The 26,016-nt window shown below is 47.9% G+C and overlaps 2 protein-coding genes across 4 annotated transcripts in view; both read right to left on the bottom strand.

Moving 5' to 3' along the window:
* Positions 1-1,210: 1,210 nt before the first annotated feature.
* Positions 1,211-7,892, bottom strand: LOC112589029 (UPF0769 protein C21orf59 homolog). Its single transcript, XM_025300738.1, has 6 exons — positions 7,416-7,892; positions 5,590-5,739; positions 4,070-4,155; positions 3,792-3,962; positions 2,269-2,571; positions 1,211-1,318 (listed from the first exon to the last, which is right to left on the bottom strand). The coding sequence occupies exons 1-6, from the start codon at positions 7,552-7,554 to the stop codon at positions 1,211-1,213; spliced, it is 957 nt and encodes a 318-aa protein (XP_025156523.1). The 5' UTR covers positions 7,555-7,892.
* Positions 7,893-9,363: 1,471 nt separating this feature from the next.
* The window catches only part of cv-c (RhoGTPase activating protein), a 319,469-nt gene continuing 302,816 nt past the window's right edge, over positions 9,364-26,016 (bottom strand). For 2 of the 3 annotated variants that reach the window (XM_025300750.1, XM_025300752.1), the window contains exons 11-16: positions 13,620-15,351; positions 13,187-13,524; positions 12,875-13,026; positions 12,359-12,643; positions 11,578-11,757; positions 9,364-11,387 (exon numbers count right to left, since the gene is read on the bottom strand). In XM_025300750.1, the coding sequence (XP_025156535.1) occupies positions 11,273-11,387; positions 11,578-11,757; positions 12,359-12,643; positions 12,875-13,026; positions 13,187-13,524; positions 13,620-15,351 (2,802 nt within the window). In that variant the 3' untranslated portion in view covers positions 9,364-11,272. The remainder of the gene's footprint in view (positions 11,388-11,577; positions 11,758-12,358; positions 12,644-12,874; positions 13,027-13,186; positions 13,525-13,619; positions 15,352-26,016) is intronic. The other variant, XM_025300751.1, reaches the window with a different exon arrangement.

Here is a 26,016-nt window from a genome sequence, read left to right as displayed (position 1 = left end):
AAAAAAAAAAATGACGGGAAAAGAAGCAAAGGGAAATCTTTGCCAGGCAATTTGGTCGGCTAACCTTCGGCGAAATACCACTTTGACCATCCGAGCGGGTGAAATTTTTCAAAGACCGATGTAAACCTGTTGCTATTTGAGAGAGAGAGAGAGAGAGAGGGAGAGAGAGAGAGAGAGAGAGAGAGAGAGAGAGAGAGAGAAATATTCGTGCACCCCACAAAAACTCTCTCGACGTTAAGAAAAAGACTGTGGAAATAGCTTATGGAAATTCTCTCATCTGTGGAAACTTTGCTTTCACGTTGCGCCCCCAAAATAGATATCACGTCGCGCAACGTGTTTTTTCCCTTTCGTCTAATGTATTGTCTCCTAAATAATGTGTCGTCTCCAAGTGTGATCGCGTTTAGATTGCCGAACGGCAAAATAGCGTGCACATTCGTCTAACGCTTGGGAGGCGGCCGGGATTATTCGGCCGGCGCGAGAGAAAATATGCAGGCGAAGAAGGCACGTGTCGGCGTAAGATGGCCCGAAAGATCCGTATCGGCTTAAACAACCGCGCCGACTGTTTCTGAAATGAGCGACCCTACCTTGAACAGGGCGTGCAGAGGACACGCGTGCAATCGATAAGCATGTACTATCTTTTTCTAAGCACGTGGATCAATGGGAAGGACTTAGAGGCGCGTTCTCGCTCCGGAGCGCCTCGCGGCTAGTCGAATCGATCCGTTTTGTAATTCTTCCGAAATATACGTCCCCGCGATATACGCGCGTCGAGCGAAATAGTTGGAAATAGTTTCTGTCGAACGAGGGAGAATGACCGCATCATCGAGAAGGTTCTCATATTATTCTTTCTCTCTGTTTGTCACTCGCGAGTGCCTATCGATTTTCAAACGAGTATTCGACGGTAAAGCAGAGCGCGTCGCTTTCGAACGCGAGACCACCTCTCGTTGATCAAGTTTGCGAAGCACATTGACGCATACTTTCTCGACTGCCTACATTCTGCTTTCCGTGAGATAATTAGAAGCATACTAAGTCCCTTGAACGAATCAATCAATGAGGTGGAAATCCTCATCGATGATGCAAGAAATGAGCGATGCGGAATTGGTGAATCGGTTTTCGCCCTCTCTTTCTCTTTCGTCGAAAGATCTGTTTGATATTTTTAATAAATTCTACTTATTAGATCCGTTGTCAATAATCTTTCGCCAATGTGATGTTATTAACTGTCGTTGCTAAAAACTTTACAGGACATGTGGAAGTGCAGATCAATTGTTTCAATCGTCTTCGAACTTGTTTCGGATGTTGCTCCTTGCAGCGGATTTTTGTCCTTCAATAATATTTAAATTTTTGTCGAGTGAAGAGAATTTATTGCTTGTTGGTAAACGGAGACGAACATTTTTCCGACCGACGCTATTAGAGAGAAGCTTGTCGTATCGTTGAATTATACTGTTCGGAAATGAAATCCCTCTGATCCGCCGTTGGGCCGTACTAGCACTGCTGTATCTACTGCCGTAGATTCAAACCCGCTAGACGGGTCTTTTCGCGACTACCGCTTGATGGCGGTAAATTGTTCGTTACGTTTCAGCGGATTCGATCACCTCAAAGTGCAAATTCCTCAGCTAAAACGTGAGTCGAGATTTCGATTGTACCTTAATCCTACAAAATACTATCCAACTCAAAGGATTAATTGAGAATATCGAGATGCAAACAGGTTTTTGACTCTACCTCGATGTCGCAATATCTACTTACCGTCGTTTCCTCGAAGCTCTCGAAGCTCCATGAAGAAGTATTTATCGAAAAATTCGTATTTCATACTGGATAATCGCAATATTCTCATTTAATTTTTATCCTTAAGTTTAATGAGCAACGTATTAATCACGTAACTTCAATTCAAGACAGAATATGTGCGATGATTCACTGGACACTCACGCGAATACGATCCGACCGGAGAAAATGGCCGACGGATTATTTCGATCACTCGACAAAATAATCAAATCACCAAATTAGCTGGATAATTTCCACTCTGGGAGCCTGCGTTGTTTCTACCGCCAAACCAAGGCCGTAGTACAACTCGATGGCAAGCCGGACAACGATTTTTCGTTTCGAATAGTACGACTGAACCGAGGACGAACTGAAGGATCTCTCATTTTCAAGTAACGCGGACGAGAGAGAAGAAGAGAGGGAGTCTCTCTTGATCTCTTGTAATAAATTTACATACAAACGCCTCATTGAATATTATTAGTAATGATAATTTAGCAGATATTAACGGAGACTTACGGAGAGATCAAATTTTCTGAATCGTTTATTCGGACGCCGATTCCAGCATCGCCCATTCCTAATCGGCGCGCATGCAAAGCCACTTACCTTGAGCTGTTCCTGACGGCGATACGCGTGCAACATCAATTGTTTCCGCTCGTCTTCCGACATTAACGGCTCCCTCGCCGGTCTACCGGATCCTCTCTTCTGCAGCTTCGCGATTATCTTGGTCTTCTCGTTATTACCGAGGAAATCCTTCATCTTCTTCCCCGGTGTTAACTCCTTGCCGGAAAACCACAGCTGAGCCAGTTGCTCGTCGATTACCTGCGAAAGGTGAGTGTATTCTCAAGCGTCGACGATGTCGTCGATCCTCGCAATCTGCGACTTCATACCTTCGCGAGTAACGTAAATATTTGAAAGAAGCTTGCGTTTCTTTTACAGTCTGTTCAACAAGAAAGCGTTGGTGATATTTTTGTATAAAATCATAGTAGCACCATCTACCTTATACCGTTTGAATCTTGAATCTAACTTCTTTTGCGCAGTATACATCAAAAAGTTGCATCGAGTAGTCATTAAAAGTAAACATTATTTTTAAAAATAAATGTAAAATATTTGAAGCGTCAGGAGGCGGGTTTTCTTATTAACCATTCTAAAGGACTAAAGGACCAAAATTAACAACTGCAAAATTAACAATCGCGACAACTGCTAGAGCAATTAGAAAGTCAGAGGCTTTCGTAAGGAAGTGAGTAAATAGATTTAAAACTGCTGGAAATGTTGACGACCTGCCAGGAAGGGTGCTGTCTCATACAACGACTCCGAAGGAGAACAAAGCGATCTTGTGTCTTTTTCAAACGAATCCCAGTCTCACCCTGCGTTAGGCCCAAGTAAAACTCCGCCAAAAGGTCAACATATCTCGCTTAATACTCAGCTTAATACTCGCTTAATAATCAGAAGCCGCCTGCATAAAAATGATGCGGCATCGCCACATTTCGGTCCACCATGAAAAAAACCACTGCTGTCAGAAAAGTTAAAAAATGACATAACTACGTATGATGGATTGGTCGGTATTCTCTCCAGACGCAAATCTCATCGAAAATATGGTGTGGTCATACCTTAAGATGAAACTTAAAGGAAAGCGTGTCTTCACTTTTAAGCAACCGTGCATAAAAATAAAAACAATATGGCGTTCTTTACCAGAATACGCTGAAAATCTGGTCAAAAATATGCAAAAACGGTGCCAAGCAATAATTGATAATGAAAGCGTCTGGATCAACTATTAGGTAATTGCGCATTACTAAAAATCTTCTATTTTCGTTTAAAAAAAATCACTTGACTTTATCCTTTATTCTTTTCAGATTATCACCAACGTTTTCTTGTTGAACAGACTGTATATATCTCTGCATATTTCGGAGCGAAGAAGTGTAATTCTTCAGACGTTTAAAAAGCGCTCGATAAGTCAAAATGTCTTTGGAAATCTTTGCACTTGTGAAAATATATCAGGCTTCTTTTTCTAACGTGAGTCCAATTTTTAGACACATGTATACCTCGAGGGACGCCTGAGTGCCGGAGAGATCCTCAGTATTCTCAAATTCCTGACGTATCACATCGTGCGGCGGAAGCCCCATCGGATAAACAATCGTCACAGCACCTCTTAGTATGTCCAGAGCCTCTTGGACCGTCTTCTGTGTGACCAGCTTCTCCTGCTGCACTAATTTCTGCGGAGCAAGCAAAGGAGTGTCACGAGAATGCACGAATTGAGAGTGCGTTGTTGAGAGAAAAAAAAGCAAGAAACACGAAATGTAACGGATTGAGTTGCATTTACTTTTGACGTCATAGCACGCGCGTCTTCGATGGTTCTCTTCAGCACTTCCTGCATCTTCTCGTTGGGCTGCCTGCCGTTCCTACGACCTGCGGACAAGAGCACTGAAGCTTGTGACCCTCCTCCACGCGTCACGTTAACCCTTTAACGCCAGACTTTTTTATAAGTGTTTTAAGAATAAGATTTGAGTTTTTTTGAACTGAGACTGTAAGTAGTGATAACCAAAAGAAATATCAGAATTTTATATCTACGAAAAACTACCTTCCCAAGCAGAAACTACTCCCAGAAGCGAAAAATACGCCTGATCGGTTAAATTTCTTTTTTTAGTTTTAATAATTTTATATCATACCTAATGGTTGGAAAAATTCCTCGAAACATAAAACTCATATTCAGAACCTGATCTTTATTTACCCGCAATGGGATATAATAAATGAGTACAGGAAGTTTCCGCTTTTCGTTTGTTGGTTTCGTTAGTTTGGTTTTTTTATCGTTCGTTTTTTGTTTATTGGTAGATATGACTTGGATCCTAAAAGCATATACGAAATGAGCAACCTATGCGGAGAAAAATGAAGGGTAATCTATACGACATAACTCTGAAAGTCAGCTTGACATTTGTTGAGCTGAAACTTTACTATATTCGTGAGTGAAGTTTATCATTCAGAGCGTCAAGCTTAATATTTCAGAAGAATATCTTATAGATCACCATTTAGACAGTCAATCGTCCCTTCATTTTTCGCTGCATAAAAAAACTGTAGGTCACCAGGTTTCACGAAAATAGGTTGGTTCCTTGATGTTCGTGTCCACCGTATTGGATTCGTCATTTTGAATTTCTGTATTCTTTTAATTTCACATTTTGCATCTGAGAAAACTTCCAAATGTATAAAATTATAACAGATACCAATCTATTCATTTATAGTGCACTTCTAGATGTCAGTAACAATGCTATAACTATGTCTACTTGGAATTTGACAAAACATGTTATCATTAAAACTGAACTAAGAACAGACTAAACCGAATCTACATACAATCTATTATATGATATATACCAATCTATATACTATTTTTTCGAAGAAGAATTCACCTTTACAGTGATGCAAAGAAAACGAAAATATCTCCTTTTTTGATTAAGTTGTGGATTCTTAAATGCGTTTCTGGTAACTATAATTACCATAGTAGGCGTCAAAGGATTAATGAAACATCGCGCTAGTACTCGTTTCTTATCCCGAATGACCTCGCGTTACGCACAAGGCGAGGCGATAACTATTACCACCTTAAACATCCCGCCATTGAGATATATTGCCGTCGAGAGAAAAAAGCGCGAGTATCGCCGTAGGACGATCCCCCCGTTCCTGCAACGTGTAATTTCTGTTAGACACATTTTTCTCCCACTCTCATATTTGGAGGATCACTCACGGCGGTAATAGTTATTGCCTCGCCTGGTACACGTCATTTTCGATTATTACAAGGCGCTCGCGTCCCGCGTAAAAAATCTGTTATTACTCTCCGTACTCTACTTCACCTACCGATCTGGTCTTTGTTGAAAGTCCAGCCGCCCATGGGCACGCACCTGTCAGCCCATTCGTCCTTGAGTTTGAGCTCTTGGACCTGCTCGTCCGTGAGACCCATAATGTCAGGGGGTAGCATCGGGCCGTGCTTGGCCAGCTCCTCGATCTCTATTTTTCGTGCAGAGGGCAAGAGAGAAACGCTCACATGAGAAACGAGAGAGAGAGAGAGAGGGAGAGAGGGAGAGAGGGAGAGAGGGAGAGAGAGGGAGTGGGCGATATACGAGAGGGCGAGCGCTCCCCTGGTCAAGTATGAGTCCGTATAATTATTATCCGCGCGCGACGTGTGACTAATATCACACAGCGCTGAGGATGGATGGGTTCATAAACTCGTGGCCTCGACTTCTTATTACACGCTGCTATTACGAGCCGCGGGTGCGCCCCGAAGAGAGATGATCGCTAATGGATTTCTCGCGTTAGTATTTCGACCGCGAGCCGGAACCCGGCGCGCTTCGTATCGCGAGTAATCGATGTTGTCCTCGTCACCGCGCCTGCGACGTCCTGTCCGAGACGCGTCCTGCGTGCGCCGCCTTTTCAGTTCAGCTATACTCACAATCAGCCTTAGATTGCTGCTTGTAGGCTGTTCCGAAAGCTGACACCCTCAATCTTAATCTTAATCTTAATCTCTGCCTCTTCATTCAAACATGACGAGAAGAGACGGGCGGTGTGATATAACTCGCGATTCTAACTCCGTCGATTTTGAAAAGTGCCGTGCTAAAAATGGGAATTAGCATTTTAAGTAGGCTCTCGTTCAATTTATAGGTTTTTAATTCGGCAGCAAACGGCAGACTCGGAAACTCGGTGCCTTGCGTATTATTATTTCTTTAAGCCTTTGCACTCGGAGCCATCTCGCGGATTGCCTCTACCTTAAGCCCGTGTCATACTACGGATTGAAGATCAAGGATTGCGGATTGAAGATTGAAATTTGACCAATCGGAATAAAGCAAATCGAAACCGAAGTTCGTTGATTTGTCGAAATCTAATCTTCAATCCGCAATCCTTGATCTTCAATCCGTAGTGCGACACGGGCTTTACAACAGCTCAGCGGTCCTTTTTCGGAAAAATATGCAAACAGGAATCGCGTCATATTAAATAGTGTAGTTTTGAAACCGAGTAATTTATTGTAATGGTATTCGGTTTATACGAATCTTTAGACATTGAGGGACATATTTATGACAAAAAGATCAACATTTTACATCTTATATTTTTCTAACGTGTGGTAATGTGTGAAACGGTGACCGCATTGATATGCATTGCAGGTTCGCTTTGCCATTGTTCTGTAAACCAAATGAATGGGTCAGCAATTTCGAACTGTAAATTATGAAATCACACAAAACGAAGTTTATTAAAAGAATATTATTTTTTCAATTCTACTTTCCTGACTTAGTGCAGCGAACGATCTGTGCCGCTCGATACTTCAATACGATCTGCTTTTAGCTTCGAAAGTCTCTTTCTCTTAGGCTACAGTCTAAGGCTTGCTTGTTTATCTTCTCAAATGGCACCATATCATGTGCCATATACATCAGCAAGAAAACGTGCATTTTGGACAAATTTGCGCTCGCATAAGTTTCTGTCCTGTGTATAATCACTAATAAGGTCTTTATGTCCCCTGAAAGGGGACATCCGAGTGCAAAGGGTTAAATATATAAGAATGTGATTATGTATATATAGCTGTGCCGTCCGAAAATGTTGCGACGTGAATCTCACCAAGCGGCTGCTCGGTCTCACTGTGCGACATTTTAGAATAACCTCGTGAGTCACCGGCTACGCTTTCGCGGGACATTTACCGTAGCAGATCCTGGAGATCTTCAGACGACCGTTGTAGATGGCCACGATATCGCGTATGACGTCGTTCACACTCGCCTCCAGCTGGGTGTCGTAGAGAAACTGGCTCTCATCACCTTTTTTCACGTGCAGCCTCACCATTCTGTCGAAGGGCCCGAGAGACTTTCGATTCGGACGGAAATCTCCGCGCTGTCGAGCCGACCTGCCGATATTCGCACCGATACGAAAATATCCCCGTTACCTCGTGCGCTGCCCAACGAGACGAAGCGATTATGCGTCCAAGAGTAAAAGTTCCGTCAAGTGCATCGACAGTCACGAGGCACTAAACAACCGTCGTGCGTGTTAACGCGATAAAAACAGCCTGAACGTCGGCTCGCATTGTCCGTGGTAACGCGCGTTATCGATTAAACAATGTGAAAGCGCGCACGACTGGCCGTCGATGTGCGAGAGAGGCTGCCGGTGTGAAGGGTGACTGAGATGAAAAGTTTGCACGGCGCGCCGATAAACGCCAACGACGACGTTGAAACAACAATCAGCGTCGCGCCGGCACTGATAAGAGGAGAGAGCGGGCGAGGAGAAGGCGAGACGAATAAGAGAGAAAAGGCAGAGAGACGTGGCTCGATGAGTATATAACTGCTGTTCATTATTACTTAATATACATATTTACATTCTAGTGGAACACGGATTACAAGAATAAAGACGTTCATATGTCGTTACAAATACGAGGAAACGCCGACGACGCACTCGCCGCGCTCCTACTGGCGTTTTGGACACAAAAATATCATATATTTGCGTATGTGTGTTTGTCTGCGTGTGATTGCTTAACGTCGATATATATATATATATATATATATTTATATATAATATAGTAGCAATTGATCAATAATATTTTAAATATTCTCGACGTAATGACGCTGTGTGTATAGAATAAAAATCTATGGTACTCTTATTACCATCGTAATCGATAATAACTCTCTCCGCTAATGTATAAGTGACTAGTATTACGTTAAAATACACTTAGAATTCGATTCGATGAGGTGCATCATACGCAGATTACTTCCTGTTCTGGGGTCCGAACGAAGGTGGTCCCTATGGTAATTGTTGTTGCACACGAACGTTGCCGAGCGATCAGGCGTTCTTCTCAAGAAACGCGCGAGCGTCCTAAACCCGCGAGCTGTCGATCGGTCGGCCCGCGCGGCGATGATTCGGCGAGCAGACAGCGGAGACAGGGTCGTTTGCTTGTTCCTTCTTGTTTTTGCTCTTTTGCGTTGTTATTACTATTGTTGTATCTTAACTCTTAACATCGACACGAGTAACAGTGACAATTGCTTGCGCCGGGCGGACTTGGCCGCCACTCGCGCGACGGAACAACGAGAGATTTCGGAAACTTACGCTTTACTCAAAATCCTTTCGCATTGCTCGCGCGACCGCGTCGGTCGCGGCCGCGACGATAGATCTATGTGAGAATTACGAGCAGAGTTGCACAAACGCACTGCTTCATTTTATAGAGTGCGGATCGGCGCTTCCCTTCTTCCCACGCGCGCGCTGCTGCGCTCCGAAAAATGGTTCCGACACTTTTAACTCGCGCGCAATTCGAGACGCGACAAATGCTCCCCCGACGACGAGAGAACTTCATTTCCCGGAATTGTGCAGAAGCGAGTTTTCCCGTGGAAACCGCCCGCTGCGTTCCAAACTGCATGAAAATAAAAAAGAGAGAAAAAAAGTTGAAACCGTTTTGAGAGCCAGTGCATGTGCGTGGAATGAGTATATCTTTCATTGAAAAATATTTCTGAAAATTAAAGAAAGGTGAAAACAAATCAAAAGCACCAGCACGACCGAGTCGTGTCGACGGGGCCGATTGTTGAAAATATTCCACGTCGGTCCAAATAGCACAGGCGGAAGAAAAGGAACGGAGGGACATTTTCGAAAAATTGCGGCCGCGAGTTATTGCCGCCTCGCCACACCGTTATTGCGCGCTTTTTTCATAATAATCCGAAAGACGAAGCAGTGCTTCGCGCAATCACCGCCAGTGAACCGGCGCGCGGTTTCTCCTTTTACAACAAACGCGTGCTCGCGCGCGCGCGCGCCTATAAAAGCGCGCGTATAAATAGACATATGTGTACGTGCGTGTACGCGACATTTACATATTCGCCCGTCTACGTGTAACATTTATGGAGGAGGAAGATGCCTCGACCGACGAGTGTGTCAACTACCTTAACGTGTTACGGCTATATACCATAGAAAAATTGGCATTTTTGGTCCGAACGAAACATACGAAATGCGTGAATCTTCAGTGTGTCTCTGTGTGTTTGTCGTCTGTTTGTTGTGTATATGTATGTGTGTGTATTCAGACAGTTCCGTAGCTAGGCTGTCAGTCCCGGTTTAGGCGCTGAACGGGAACATTTAACGGTCAACATCTTTGTTACAAAAGAACGCGCGCGCACGCGCGCGCGGCTGTCGGCCGCCAGCTCGGACACGCGCGGCTTCGCTGTGCGCGGCTAAAAACGGCTCTCGCCGCAAGATCCGCCAGCGAGTGGCACTCTGTAATTCGAATCCGCACAATCTACACAACGAGGTTTCATGAAACGATGAAACTCCGAGCCTCGAATTCGCCGTTTTTCCCATTTTGTTTTTTTTAATTTTAAAATACCTCCGGCGATGTGTGTGCGATATAAAAAATATCTGACGTTCAATCGAGCGAGGAAATCGCATTGGGTTTGGATAAAAAATCCGATATATCGCGAGATATATCAGAGATATTTACATATCTCTGATACGAGACATATCAGAGATATGTACATAAAATGTAAAAATGCAAATAAAAAAAGAGAAATACTCTTGGCTGTCGAGCTGACGCGACCTACCTAATTCTAACGAAAAGCTCGAAACGATAACTCATCGTGCGTTCATGAGGAACTGTCGACACGCGTGAACGTCGCGGAAATAATTTGTCATATCATCATCGTCATATCGTCATCGTCGTCCTTTACCTTGGTCGTGCTCTCACGTGTTGCTCTGTCTTATTTCTTTTTCTTCTTCAATATAGATACGAGTTCGCTATGTTACAGAGTAAAACCCACGAAGCCGCATCTTCGCGGGAAACACACACGCATAGCCGTCGAAAATACCGAATGACGTCTATCGTTTAGGATCGCAAGCGGGGACGGGCGCTCCTCGGCTGCCCGTCGATCCTCCGAAGGTTCGATTTCGCGAAAGAGATCGACGGAACCGCAGCTAAGATGCGGTCTCACAGATCACGCGATCTGGGTTGGGGGGCACGGGGGCTGAGTCGATAAAATTTCATAAACTCTCGAACAACAACAACAACAACGACATCGGAACACGGACTGCAAAAATAACGGGTCGTCCTTTGAATCCTGAATAGGGCCGATTTATCGAGATGCGCGTGCGCGAGCCACCTTCGTTATTCGCGTCGAATTTGCCGAGAGATCGTCCCATTCTTTTTCTCCCCCTCTCTCTCTCTCGCGCGCGCGCGCGCGGCATCCTGCCTCGCGACTTTCATGACAAACGGACGGCAAGATCTTTGGACAGTAAACGTCACACGGGGGATTCTTCTACCGCTACGATAAAACCGGAGGTGCTTATCTCGAGAGTTCAGAACCGGTCGCTGAACCAAGCTAACTACGACATCGATAGGTTTTGGTACTGATCGCACAACCGATCGAGATTATTCCTCGTCGATGGTAGGCTGGACCTGTAGCGTGTCCTTTAGGATCCTGCGCTCGTGCTGCTGCTGCTGCTCTTGCCCGTCGGAATCCTGAGCGGAGGAGGAGGAGGAGGAGGAGGAGGAGGATGATGAAGAACCGTGCAACGAGTCGCGTTGCACGGTAGCCTCCTCTCAAACTTTGCTCTCAGGCCCATCGGTAGTGTGCTTGAAGGAGTTGCGGATTTTGCTTAGATGAAGAGCGGCGATGTGCCCGTAGCTCTTGTTGTACCACTCAGGTGTGCGACCTCTGAAAACGGATCAACAACCCCCTCGAGTTAGACTTTGGCTCGAAAATCAATCGAGCGGAACTCCTACAGCTCCGAGCGAATTTCGCGAAGAAAGTTTCGGCAATTAATTTTGAGCTACGGTAACTGAGAGTCATCAGACGAGACGGGAATGCGCGTCGCTCGAGAAGGGAATTTACAACGTTTACTTACTTCGTGTCGACTCTGGATAAATGCATAATGCGGGACTTGCCGCTGCCGCACGGCTCGATAAGATAACGAGAAGCCAAAACGATGCCGCGGGTCCCGCCGAGCATAACCGGAGCGTCTGGGTGCTCCACGGATGTTTCGACGATGACGCAAGCACCTTTGGGAAGGTCGTTCCGCCAGGATCTGCACAAGGATTACGATTGCGTTGCTCAAAGACTCGGACAAGTCGAACACACTCATCCGAGTGTTTCGTAAGATAAGAGGATTTCTTACTCGCGCATGAAGGACCAAGCCCTCGAGCGTGCACATCCAGCGAAGGCCGCCAAGGACACGCAAGTTATAACTCGTCAACTTATAACTCGACTCCAAACTGATCAATTTCAACCTAATTCTGTTTTTAATACGACAAAGCTACGGAAAAACTACGGAATTTTATGACGACAATGTAAAAGTCGATGAAAAATAATAAAAGAGTGAATAATTAATTGCGTAAAGCAATACATTTCAGGAGGTACGGAAAGTTTATTAATAAATGTACAGTTTTTAAAAATATTTGCGACAGTAAAAGCTACGTAATATCTAGATATTTATTTCTTATACCATCATCCTAAGTAAGGTCCTAGGTTTCTTTCTTATATTAATGAAAATAAAGAAATACAAATAAAAAAGCCGGATTAAAATTAATCGATTTGGAGTCGAGTTGCAAAGATCGATGAAGCAGACTTGCAGCTGTGTGTGTCTCCTTGTTGTGCTCGAAGGATTGAACGTCGCAACGTTCACTCACCTTAATACGCAATAATCTCTGGCGGGCAGCGGGCTCATGTTCCCGGTGGCATATTGGAAGACCTCCACGTTGGTGTCCAGCTTGTTCACCAGCCTGTACTTCAAAAGCTGCGGGTCCCAGATGTGTCTCTCCCTCAACACACGATGCAGCAGTTCGTTCGGCGGAGCCTCGACCTCCGTCGACACTCGCCAGAGACGGAGCGGATGTCCGTCGCCCACCTTCTTGTACGCCATTTCTACGGTGCTATCGGCCGGATTGTTCACAGTCATCCAACCGCGACTTCTGCTGGAACAGATCGCGAACAGTTTTCACTCGGCGTGTCCTGCTCACCTACGCGCGCGCGCGCGCACGTACTTGGCGCGGCTTGTATCGCTGTAATTTTGCAGACTCTCAGTCTGTTTATTCGAGACTTATTTCTTCGAAACAGATCCCCTAGATCTCGAGTGAAAGCTCCATCTGCCTCGCAATCGTTCGCAAGCTGGACGTGTGGACACGACGACGACGACGTGTACTCACTTTTCTCGCGCTTCCTTCAGCAACGCCGTGGTGCAAGCGTACAGGTAACCTCTCCAGTCCTGCTTGAGTTCCGAGCCGAGTTCCTCGAGCGCGACCGGAATGCTCTCCTCCATGTAGTTGAAGTGACACTGCGTCAACATGTCCGACGAGACCTGAAAGAGCCGGAAGGAGCGTGAGCGAGCTCTTCTCAGCGAGCGTGAAAACTCGCTTGGATGTCGACTCGCGAGCAAGAGAATGAGCGAGCGAGCGAGCGAGCGAGCGAGCGAGCGCGCGATCGCGATCGACGAGTGACTTCTCGGCTTCGGCACTCACCATGAATAATTCACGATGCATCTTGACCAGATACAGAAGACAGTCGTGAGCGGCTTTGTTTTCAGACAGTTCCCGCTGATCGGGAATGCCCACGGTCTTTCGCCTACGTGGCGACACGCTGCTCGACCTGTTGGTCACGCTCGTATTGCTGTGGTTGAAGTGGAACAGGCTCGGCGCCAGGCACACGGCCAGATTCGAGGCTGTCATTTGGTTGTAGGGCGAGTTGTTGGCGACGTGGTTGAGGAAGTCGAGCAACGTCTCGAGCGCCTCGCGGTGCTCGTCCGGCAGCAGCAGCAGCACGCACTGCACGGCGTCGGGCCGCAGGTCCACCGGCACATCTGCGGGAGGAACGGCCTCGTTCTCGCAAGGTCTCACATTCTCGCGCTACGTCCGCGAGTGACGTAACACAAGAGCAAAATACACAGCAACTTACGTTGGAAGATGGCGATGAACGTCTCCGAGAGCTTGTTCGTCAGGAGGGCCTCCGGCAGCTCCCTGAAGTACTGCTTCACGAGGTCGGCGACGTCGAACGCCTGTTGGCCGTCGAAGTTGATGTTGTCGCCTTGAGTCTCCGTCATGACCTTGAGCTTCTGTATCCTCGACTTGACGCCGCTCTTCCGGAAGATACCCACCTGGTCCAGAGCGTTCGCTCTCAGCCACCTCAGAGCGATCTGAATGCACTTGGGCAGAGCTTGGCCGGTTCGCTGCAGCGACAGCAACAGCGGCACTCCAAACACAGTCTTGTCCTTGTAGTCCGGCGTCTTGATCTTCCTGATGAACTTTGGCAGCTCCCAGTTCCAGCCGGTGCGATGAGTCGGACAGTACCGTTCCATGCAAGCCGTGAGCTTCAGCAGCGCCAATTTCCTCAGGACGAGCAGTTGCCCGCAAGACATGGAGGCCATCGCTCTAGGGCACAGAGGATCCAACGGCTCGGGGTAGAGCGATCCTCTCTGGAAGCTGTGCCACCTGACCACGGTGCCCTTGTGTCTGGGCGACTCTTCCTCCTGATCAGAGTCCCTGCTGGCCACGGTGGAGCCACTTTCTTGGCTACCTGCCAGTTCCGAGCTCCTGGACCGGGACTTCTCTCGATACACCGTCACCTCCCTCGAGCCGGACTTGCCGTCCCTGTAGGAGTCGTCGCGGTGTCGGAAGCTCTTGTGCATCTTGTCCTCCCGCTTCAACGACGCCACCTTGTCGTCCTTGTAGCTCCGCTCTTGGCCTTGGGCGAGCTTGTCGCGGTACCTCTGCGACTCTTTGCCGAGGTTCAGGCTGCCGCCGCGGGTGTTGATCGGCGGGTTCTTCCCCGGCGACTCTTTAGGACTCTGCGGATGCGCGTTCACGTACTCCAGCACCTTGGCGTGGTTGCTGTTGGCGTCGCGGAAATACCGATGCCGCCAGTTGGTCGGCTGGCACTCGGAATCGCTGAGCGCGCCCTGATCCTCGCGGCCGCGGTGGAGGAACCTACGCGCGCGGTTCAGCTTCGTGCGAGTCGGCGTGGGTGTCGGCCCGCCACCCTGTGAGCCGTCCGAGCAGTAGCTGGAGGAGTCGTCGCCGAAGGGGCTAGGCGCGTTCGTCAACGGCGACGGCGGTAAGTGGTAAGGTGAAGCCGGCAAGGTGACCGGCGAGCCGGGCACCGGGAGAGGAGAGCCCGACAGGAGGTCAGCGAACGACACCGGCGCCGGGCCCGTGGGTGACACGTCCACGCAGTTGAGCTCCTTCATCTTCTGCTGCATGGACATCACGTCGAGCACCTGCGGCCCGCTGATCACGACTCCGTCGCGATTCTGGCGCTTCCGTCGCCGCGACTTGAGAGACTCGACGCGCCTGAGGAACGCCTTCGCGCCGTCCCGCAGCCTCTCCGAGCCGGTCCTGCGGAAGCGCGGGCCGATCTCGTCGGGGAGGGTGCCCGGTGGCAGGCTGCCGTACCGCAGGTTCTCCAGCATCGTGTCCTCCGCCTCCTCGGCCTCCAGACGGTCCTCCAGCGAGTCCTCCTCGGACGCGGCGTTCTGTCCGGCGATCGCCTGCAGCCTCTCGACGTTCGCCTGCGTCACGTCGACTATGCGCGACCAACGCCTCGTCTTCTTCTCGAAGGTCCAGTTCTCGCTCAGCGCGCACTGCGTGTCCTCGTCGGACTCGTCGCCCCCGCCGCCACCGCCGCCGCCGCTCTGTGCGACAATCAGAGAGAAACGATGGCAACGTGATTTTTTAAGTCTTCAGCAAATCTTAACGGTACAACTAGCAAACTCGACATTTCTCGTAAGAACTGCCCGCAACGATGCGTTCTACTAACGTTAGCGTCGTTCAGCCTTTGCTGCACAATGGTTCTCCCAGAACCACATCATCCACATCATCAGAGTGCTATCCATCCAAGCTTATTTTTCCAATAATTTAAATTTTTCACATATTTCTTTAGCATATTTGGTATTAGACTACTGAGAAATGTTCCTCTAATTAATACGTCAACTTTTAGAGTCATTTCAAACGAGTAATTTCTTATTAATAAACATATACTGAACGAAACTGTCGTTTTTGGGGAATAAATTCGTTTACATGAAATTTTAAGCGATAACGTATACTTCAAAATCATTATCCGGGGATTTTCGGGATCACTGAATATAAATCCGGTGTGAAAAATACACATTCAAAATGGCGGATCCAATATGGCGGACGGATTTTCGAAATCACTCGAATTCGCTTGAAACTCAGGGGCTTTTGAGAAGGCGCTGAATACGAATCCGGTGTGGAAAAATACAAAATTCAAAATGACGGATCTCATATGGCGAACATAATTATGCTGAGATGAAACAAGCTGACTGCGCTTGAGAACCGGACAACCTGAACCGACGGCAAGGTCAACCGGACCTTGCCGTATATATCCGTCATCGCTCTGGCATTTTGAATTTTCGATAACGAATTTGTAATTAGCAACGTCAAAAACCCTTAAATAACAAATTTCATGCGAATTCGGCTGATTTTGAAAAGTTCAACCACCGTAGTTGGATCCGCCATTTTGAATTCCGTATTTTTCACACCCACCTGGGATTTGTATTCAGCGACCCTGAAAAAAAACCCCGAGTAACAAGTTTCACAAAATTATATCCAACAACAGCAACAGCAGCAAAGAATTAATCTACGATTAACTATTCTTCGGACTTGGCTCCTCGGGGTTGGAGGAGTCCTTCGCTCTTTCGCGATCTCGTCTCCGACGCTTCTCGGACGTTCCAGTCCACTTCGCGGGGAGAGAAATTGATCAGTCGAGTTTTGCTTCGGTCGGAGCGGATTCGAGTCAATTGTTTGGTTCCCCGGTGAAACCTTTGAAGCGACATTTTGCAGATTGTCACGTCCGTTGGCTCGATCGAGCGGATACTTTCTCAAGTCGGCCATGTGCGGTCGGCCCGACTTTCCTCGCGCGAAATGAGCGATGAACCGCAGGCGTGATTCACCGGGCGATCCGGATGCGGACCCACGGGTCCGGGTCCCGAAACACGATTGGGACCTCGCGGTCGTATGAAGGCCCGCTTCGCTTCGCCTCGCGTGGGATAATTCCGTCACGTGCAAGGTGCGATTCCCGCGAGCGCGAGCGCAGATGCGAGCAAGGATAATAAATCGGCGGCGGCGGCTTGTGTTTAATCCGGAAGAACCATCCGCGGGATTACGGCGGGGCTAACAAAGTGACTCGGGCGGACGCGAGCGTGTGACTCACGCGTTGTCCATACGCGCGGGAGATTAACGATCCCCGGCGAGTGTTTAACGAACGACGGTGAGATGGATGGGTCGGGAGGGCGGGAAGGAGGGAGGGGACGCTTCATAATCAATTTGTAGCGACAAATGAAGGACCGGCGTCGGGGAAGAGCGCGAGCGTGCGCTTGTAATTAATTGTAGAAAGTGTTCCACGCTCGCGCCGGTCACTTTTACCGCTCGTAATCGTCGACGGAGTCCTGAGGGGTCACGAGTCAAGCGCTTCCCGTGGATAACGAGAGAAAGAAATTATCAGCCGATAAGCGCGAAGGCTTAACTCCTCGATTAGAAATTTATCCCATGGTCCTGATCAGGTTAACCTCATTTGGACATCAGGTCTCAATAAGGTAATACTATCGGGTCCTAGTGAGTCATGTAACGTAGCGTGGATACCAGGACCCTAGTAAGGATTCATAGGTTATTGAGTTACCTTATGGAATCCTTATTACGTTTTTTTTTTCAAATTGTGGCTCCTGATCACTTACTCGCTATATTGGATGATGACGTTAGAAATAAGAAAATGACACGCTGAAAATTCTTTCATGTTATTTCCAAATAAAAAGATATTTGCATGAAATAATATTTTAGATCGCTTGAGCATACTTGTAAAATGTTTCGGAAAAGAAACATAAAATGAATATCACAAGATCATAAAGTATCGCAAGGTGACAAGACATAAAGTAGCGTTAAAGAAAAAAGTTGCGTGTCACGTTAATTTTACAACTATTTATTGACTGCTAAAAAAAGGATAGTTTCTATAGCATTTTACAAATATATTCAAGTGATCTGAAGTGTTCTTTCAATGCAAACATCTTTATATTTGGAAATGACACCCAAAAATTGTTTTGTTAAAACTTGATAATGCAAATCATATTAGGTACAATGAATAAGATCCCGACAAGGACCTGATTAACTGAACCATATTATATCATACACTAGGTTGATACATTAGGATTCTAATGTGGACCCAATTATTATAACCTTATAAAGGTCTTCCTTACTAGTTTGTCGTTAGGACATTACAAGGACTGACTTACTTAGGATTACCTTTCATTCATCCTATTTGGTCCTTATCAATATTAGATGAACCTGATCAAAATTTCTAGTCGGATCGCTGCCGCACCGGTGCAGCGAAAATCGAACGTTTTTCGAAAGCTCGACGGAGAGCGAGAAACTCGAGACTCTCGGGTCGGCGGAAGTCGCGCTGTCAGCGTCGGTCACGCGTGTTTCTCGGCGATATATGTGCTGCGTCCGTTGTAATTTATTTGTTTCCCCGGAAATGCTGTTTTCCTCGTCGCTTGCACGTCACCGTGATCGCGAGAGGTAAATTAGACTGTGACCGGTCGATGAAATTACGGAACATCGCGGAGACGTTTGCGAGCGAAATAAGTCTGCGACCGGTTCTTACCAAGTAGAAAAATTAACAGAGCTCCGATAAGGATCTGATTATTTTTTTCTGACATTAATCGGGCCTTAGTAGGGATAAAAAGACAAGGGCTCTACAAGATGTGTAACAAATGGTTTAACGGGTCCTTATGAGGTAATATCGATAGGGCGTTATAAGGAAATATTTTTATTATCGGTTGACTAAAAATATTCGTTCTTTTCATTTCAAGAAATTTAGACTGTAATTTCCTTATTTTTTCACAACCTTGTTAATATACAACAAGAATTTTTTATTTTAAAAATATGGCATACTTTACAATAAAATATAGCATTCTTTACACATAAAAATCCTGTTACTGTTTTTATTAAAGTTTGCTGCATTTCAATACGAAGGTAATACTAGAAAAACCCTTGGAAAAGGCTAACGAATATGGCAACTAATAAAACTAATAAAATTTGTTTTTAATTGCAGTTTAATTAAAAAATCTTTAAAACCGCCGGATAAAGCGTACCTCCTAAAACTAATACTAAACTACGACAATTTTATTACACGCTTCAGATCTTATTAATTTTCTATAACAAAACTTGATTTTGTATATCTAAAACTTCCTTAAAAGATCCTTCTAAGGCCCACGTCAGTTTTTCATGTTAAAGCGTTATTTCGTAAAATCAAAGGCGTTCCTAATAAATCCTTCTAAGGCCCTTCTCAGCTTTCCCTATCGAAGCCTTATTTATTAAATCTAAAACATTCCTAAAAAATCCTTCTGAGACTCTCATCAGTTTTCCTTATCAAAGCCTCATTTCGTAAAATCTAAAGCACCCTTAAAAGATCCCCTAAAAGATCGGGGCCTGATGTGATAATAATGAGGCATCCTACTTTCAGCCTTATCGGGGCCCTTCATAAGAATACTTTCATAAGAATGGCCCTGACAATTTTCCGCTCCGGTCGTCATTGTCAAGCTGCAGTTGACAACTAGACGTTGGCCGGTTGACGGAATAAATATCACAGAATGAATCTCGACGTGATTAAGCACCATCGTGTCTAATCGCGTCTCCAAAACGAAATTTGAAAATCGGCTTTCGACACCATCGGTTGTCGGCCGATTAAAAGTGCACATCGCAAGACGAACGTCGTCGCGTCTCCCAAAGAAACTTTTGCTTCGCCTCCTAAAGCTTACGACTCTCGTTATTGCTAGCTTATACGCCGCTGTTACGCCCGACGACTCGTCTGATGAACTGGCGCGATGAAACCGGGCCCCGCGTGTTCCTAATTCATCTCGAGAAGCTCCAGGCCGGACACAAGCCCGGCATTCAGACGCGCGGATCGCGCGCTTTTATCGCCGTGGTAAATTCCGCTTTATAGGAAAGCCGGAGCGAGTCGCTGGCCATACGATGAGCGTCGTAAAGAGGAAAGGGGGAGAGAGAGAGAGAGAGAGAGAGAGAAAAAAACGAGGAATAATTTACCAGAACGATCTTTCTCTCGCGTCGAGCGCCTAACACTCGAAATGGGTTTACGGCCTCCGAGACGCGGACGAAACGAACGAGCGGTGGTTGCTCGCGCGAGTTTCTTTCTTCCTCGTGCCTTTCTGCCGCGATTACGCGAGGCACCGCGATAATAATGAAGCGACGCCTCTTCCCGCGGCGATGTGGGCCACGGGTAAAAATACGCGGCATTGCACGCGCGGAGTATCGGCCGGGAAATAAGCGTGGGCGCGCCCGGCGGAAAATAGATTTTCGGGGATTTCGGAGTGCATTTCGCGCAGGGGGCTTTCGAAAGCTCGCCTTCCGATGCGACGGAAATAAAATCGTTCTGACTCGGGTGACGTCCGATCGCGGAGATGACGACGACGACGACGAGGACGGTGACGACCTCGGTGACGAGCGTCGGGCCTTCTGATGGGGTCCGCGACGACGAGGCTCACGTCGGAGAATTTAGACCAAATTATTTTCGCGACGCTAATTATCCCTCCACTCCCCTCCACCGGTGTCGTTCGCGTATAAATAAGACGTTTTCTTGGAAAACGCTTTCAGAAGGACGTCACGTCAGAAGGGTCAACGTTGAGAAGTTTCGAAATTGAAGCGGAAGAAAAAGCGCATTTTCGAATAACCGAACGGGAGTCGGAAGAAAACTTGGTTAAGTGTTATCTCTGTTATCGCGACCCTGAAAATATTCTGCTCTCGTGTATTCGGAGTAGGGTTTCCAGATTCCATCTGAATAGTCAAGATTTGGCTGATATATAAGTGTGTCGAAACTGTTGAATGTCCCTCGTCTACTGACATATCCTTTGAAAATAAATGTTCGCAAAGAACACTCCGGCTTTTCTTTCTCTCGCTGCTTAAATGTTCTCGCTCTCGAATGTGGCAACTCTAATTAAAATTCGGTTGAAGTAGCTGATGGTAACCTGGCTGCGAATAGAAACTTTCCACTGGAAACTCAATTACGCTAATGGAATTGTTTGTTCCGCGCATACGCGTTACTTTTGTCACGTTATTAACTACTGAAATGTTATTCTTTGTCGAAATACACGCGCTCTTCGAATATGCAAAATACAGAGAGAGAGGGAGAGAGAGAGAGGGAGAGAGAGAAAGAGAGAGAGAGAGAGAGAGAGAGAGAGAGACAGAGAATGGAAAAACACGTCACCGTTGCATTCGTTTCGACATTTCCGTCAGAAGAAAGGTCCTTTCGGTCAATTTTATTCCTCCGCCACGCCGCCGGTTTCCCTAAAAGCGTATCACGAGTCCGTTATTCCGAGACGTAAATTTCGCCCGAGCCGCAGGAGGGAGCGGAGGAGGCGCGTCGAGAAATGTCGCGCAGGGTCGCCGCAGGACACCCGAGCTCCTAAAGAAGTCACTCACGCGGTCTCCCACGCGAAAATCCTCGCACTTCTCCGCAGATTTCGCAGCATCCGCGGGGCTACGAGGGAAGCTCGCGCGAGATTCGTAGCTCGTGATCCTCGCGCTTCCTGGATGGGGAGCGTGAGCGGCCCCCCCGCCCCCCCACGCTTTGCCACCGTGCAGACCGTGTACGAGGTGTTGCACGGTGAAACCAGGTCCATTGTCATGTAGCGACGATCACGTGAGGTCGCACACACTCTCTCGCCGTCAGGTCGATATGTGTGTATGCCCGGCGTGGAAACAACAAAGGCGTCAAGTTTCGTAACGAGGAGCGATGTCGGTCCCATTGTTAGAAAGCCAACCGTCTTCGGCGCGCACGAAAAGACGCCCGTTTCGGCTTAGTCACCTCACGGGGACTCGACGAGGGAGAAAGAGAGAGAGAGAGAGAGAGAGAGAGAGAGAGAGAGAGAGAGAGAGAGAGAGAGAGAGAGAGAGAGAGAGAGAGAGAGAGAGAAGGGAAAGACAGGGAGAAAAAGAGGGAGACTCATGGGGAGTCGCAAGGGTCACCGTGTCGTTTCTCTTTCCTCGCTGACGGAGCAACGAGGACATAGCTCGCGATAGAGAAGACGGGGCGCGATCCAGAGGACGGATAATGGGGGGAGGAGGAGGAGGGAAAAGCGGCAAGCTCCGCGGCGCGTGAACGCCGATAACGAGCATCCGGTGGCGGCAAATAAATCTCTCGTGACGCGAAAATGACGGCGAGCGGACAGGCAGGACGCGTCATCGCGCGCAAGCACGTTTTCGATCTGCGATCGCGCGAAATCGACTCACTCGCGGATCGAGATCGCCCTTCTTCCGCGCGCGCGCGCATTCAGCTGGACTTTCTTTCGCCGCGAGGAGCCAAGGTCCCGGCGCGTCTCTGATTTCTGACTCCGCGTGTCACACATTTCTGCCCTCCTCTCCCTCTGCCCTCCGTCACCGCCGCGCAGCTTGTGTTACAGCGCGCCGTGACGCGCGGACGAAGGGCGAGACGAAGGCTATGCATTTACGTCGCGGAGGATCGACGCGCCGATAGACGCACGCTCTCCCAGCATTCTCTCCGCCGCGCCGCCCGACCGAGAGAGAGAGAGAGAGAGAGAGAGAGAGAGAGAGAGAGAGAGAGAGAGAGGATGCACCTCTCGTAATGCATCGCGCGCGCCGGCCGGACATCGGCATCGGCGTGCTGCTTCTCTCCTTTTCTCTCTCTCTCTCTCTGCTCTTCCCTCTCCCTCTCGCCCTTCCTCTCGAGGCGCATAAGTTTCGCGCGCGATTACCGTCCGCACGGCACTTACGCCGCTCGTATGCACGTATCTGCGTTTCCGTTCCGGCGCGTTACTACGAGGGACGTGACGATACCCCCATACGTGAGTTATTTCCGCGCGGCACTCAACGAGCCGTGTCGCCCCGGCGTGTACGCCCGACGTCACTTCCGTCTAAGCAGGTTGAACAAACCTCGCCGTTGTTTTTCGCGAGAGTCTCGCAACGCGTGCGCGCGCGCGCGCGTGAATATCGCCGCGGCGAGGGACTCGAGTTGAGAGAAGCGAGTCTTGAGGGCGAACAACGATCGTGGAGCGCGATCTCTCCTTATCGATACTTTTGTTCAGCGATACTTTCTTTCGGCGCTGCTCGCGTGTGCGCTACTGCGTGCGTGTGTGTTACGCGATCGGATTCGTCGCGGCCGTTTCGAGTTGCGTGGCGAGTCGCGTAATAACAGTCGTGTGTCAAACGCAATCGCGGCTCGACGATGCCGCCCGGGGCGTAATTGTGCGTGTCGTAACGTCTTTGGACTCTGATCTCCACGGGCAATTATAACGTAAACGTGCAAGAATCACGCCTAAACGTCGCGCGCTCGCGCACGGAATGCGCGGCGCGTTACGCCGAGCCGCGCCGCTCGAGAGAGAGAGAGAGAGAGAGAGAGAGAGAGCTGCTTTGACACGCCGTGGTATTAATTTAATTTACGACCCGCTCGCGTGCGCCGGCCGCGGATAAGGGACGGCAATTCAGACCGCGCAGCTCCCTTCACCGAAATTGGCATCGATCTTAACGAAGCCGTTCAATCAGCCCAGCGGCGCGCACCGAACACTTCACAGTGTTCCGCAGCGTCGCGAGTCGCAGAAACACGATGATCAGTGAAACGCGACGCTCACGGCGGCTCTATCGATTGCAAATCACGACTGTAGCCGCGACGCGGCGAGAGCGCCGAACGGCTCGAGAAGCGGCATTACGACATTGTGCTTGAGATCCCCGGTATCGTTTTATAAAACACCATATATTAGGTCAATCGGAAAGTTCCGTCCGTTTCTTCTTTTTTTCGCAAAACGTATGGCTTCATTTAAGAGACAAAGTGAAAAAGTACATCAATCAAAATATTGTCCATCCATGTCAGCGATGACTTTTTTCCATCTTTCGGTCAGCAAGCGAATTCCGCGGCGAAAGAATGACTCATCTTCGGAGGCTATCCAGTCAGAGAGGCATTTTTCGACGTCTTCGTAAGAATTGAAGCATTCGTCAGCAAGTGCGTGTGCCATCGACCGAAACAAGTGGCAGTCGGGAGGGCTACAGTCTGGTGAATAAGCCGCATGGGGTAACACTTTCCAGCGATGTGCTTCTAACGTTTCCTTGACAGATTTTGTAACGTGAGGCCCCGAGCGTTGTCATGAAGCAAAATCATTTTAATGCTGTCTCGCTTTATATTCTAGTCGTTTTTCGTGCAATGCTCGGCTCAAACGGATCATTTGTTCTCTGTAGAGACGATCCCCTGTGACTGCTCGACTGCACTTTTCAACAGCTCGTGGTACAGCACACGCTTCTGATCCCACCAAATACAGAGCACTGCCTTCTTGCCGATATTCCGCTTTGGCGTTGAGGCTTGGCCGAGATCGCAGATACTTTTTCGACGTTTGGAGTTGTCAAAATAAATCCATTTTTCATCCCTAGTGATGATGCGATGTAAAAACTCCTTTCTTTATTGCCTAGCAAGCAGAATTTCGCAGGTGGTTTCTCGCCTCTCAATGTCTCTCGGCTTCAGTTCATATGGGACCTATTTTCCTTCCTTGTAAACCTTTCCTAAGGCTTTTAAACAATCGGAAGTGACAGATTGAGCTGACAATTTAACACTTCTGCAAGTTGCTTTTGCGCTTGACATGGGTCTTCGCGTCCACCAATGCCTGCAATTCTTCGTCTTCGAATACTCTTGACCGTCCAGAACGCTCTTTGTCCTCTACATCGAAATCACCACTTTTAAAGCATCGAAACCATTCTCTGCATGTTTTATGTACGGAAGGAGCATTATCACCATAAACTTCTACAAGCATTCGATGAGCTTCAGCTGCAGTTTTCTTCCAAGTGAAGCATTACAGATTAACACTTCGCGCAAATGACGCTTATTTGGCTCAAATTTCGACATTTTCGATGCGGTAAAAAACAATATTACTGATGCAAACGTATACCTTTATATACTGAATGTTATTGACAGATGTCAAAACTATTAAGCTTCGTTTAGACATTAGAGATTAACGACACTTCTAGCTATAGCTACTTGCCGCTAGATGGACGAAACTTTCCGATTTACCTAATGACACGAGCGATTCTGCGGGCGAATGTGACGGAACGATCAGTGCAGTCTTACGAAATATGAAAAAATTGGCCGAACGGAAACGTAAACTGCGAGCGTGTATAATTTTTACATCGTTTCGCTTGCTTCTTCCCTTCCTCGCGTTACTTGCCATTTCTCCTTCCTTCGCCCTTATTTTCGAGCTTATACCGCGATTAAAGTGTTTTTAACCCCGCAGAAAATAACGATTAAACGACAAAAAGATAATATTGAGCGCACGCGCGCGCGCGAGTGAATGTCAATTAACGCAAACGCTCTCTGTGTAAGCGACTAATGAGATTTAACAAATTGATAAGACGACGACTCGGCCAAGTCCGAAGAAACGAGCGCGATGCGCCGAGGTTGCGCCACGAGAGAAGGAGATCGCGATGCCGGACGACGACGCTGAGCAAAAAGAGGTCGCGGCTACAAATTCAATGACGACCGGTTGATACGTCGCTAACCGCGCGCGCGGAGCGCCTATGTTCGACGTCTCGCGAAAAGAAACGAGAGGCACGTACACGTATCGGACCGTACGATTCTCGAGGGCTCGTTACTGAATCACGATTGTCAATGAAGAAATCCGCGGCGCGGCCGGGACCGCAGAGCAGGCCGCTTACGACCTGCGATGGAAATCCGTGGAATGTCGGTCTCCTCTACTTCTTTTGCCGTCGTCTCGCGCTCGCAGGACGACGATAACATACTTTCGAATCGGGAATTTTAACTCGCGAAATCGACAATGCTCGTAAGGAGCGCGGCCAGTTTTTGCCTCTCTCGCGCGATTCGCTCGCTCCTCCTCGACCAAGTTTCTCGAGGCGCGACAGCCGACGCACGTAGGGAGGTCTAAAATCGCGTGCAACAGAGCGACGAGTCTTCTACGGGCGATAGCATTTGCGGATGATGTACTGGGTATTAAACTTAATTTTTAAGGATTAATTTTTGGTGAGAATGAACGTGTATTTCGAAACAAAGTGATAAGTACATGTTATTCAAAGTATTGTCCATCGTTAGCTACAACCTTTTCCCATCTTTCTAGTGAAAGGCGGATTCCTCGGCGGAAAAACGACTCGTCTTTTGTGGTTATCCGTGAATCGAGCCATTTTTTTATATCTTCTAAAGAATTGAAGTGCCGGGCAGAAAGGTGATTCTGCATGGATCGAAACAAGTGGAAATCAGAAGGAGCGATGTCTGGTGAATACGGCGGCTGGGGTAGAACACCCCCCCGTCCGAGCAGCTCTTT

This window comes from Harpegnathos saltator, unplaced genomic scaffold (genome assembly GCF_003227715.2).
Source record: "Harpegnathos saltator strain DR-91 unplaced genomic scaffold, Hsal_v8.6 scaffold381, whole genome shotgun sequence".
Taxonomy (NCBI): Eukaryota; Metazoa; Arthropoda; class Insecta; order Hymenoptera; family Formicidae; genus Harpegnathos; species Harpegnathos saltator.
This window is presented reverse-complemented; position numbering and strand designations above follow the sequence as displayed.

Coding starts and splice junctions, on each gene's coding strand:
- LOC112589029 (XM_025300738.1), bottom strand. CDS start 7,554: ATGGTGAGGCTGCACGTGAAAAAAGGTGATGAGAGCCAGTTTCTCTAC. Junction 5,740..7,415: donor GATCTCCAGGATCTGCTACG/GTAAATGTCCCG, acceptor CACGAAAAATAG/AGATCGAGGAGCTGGCCAAG. Junction 1,319..2,268: donor TCAGAAAATTTGATCTCTCC/GTAAGTCTCCGT, acceptor ATATTATTGAAG/GACAAAAATCCGCTGCAAGG.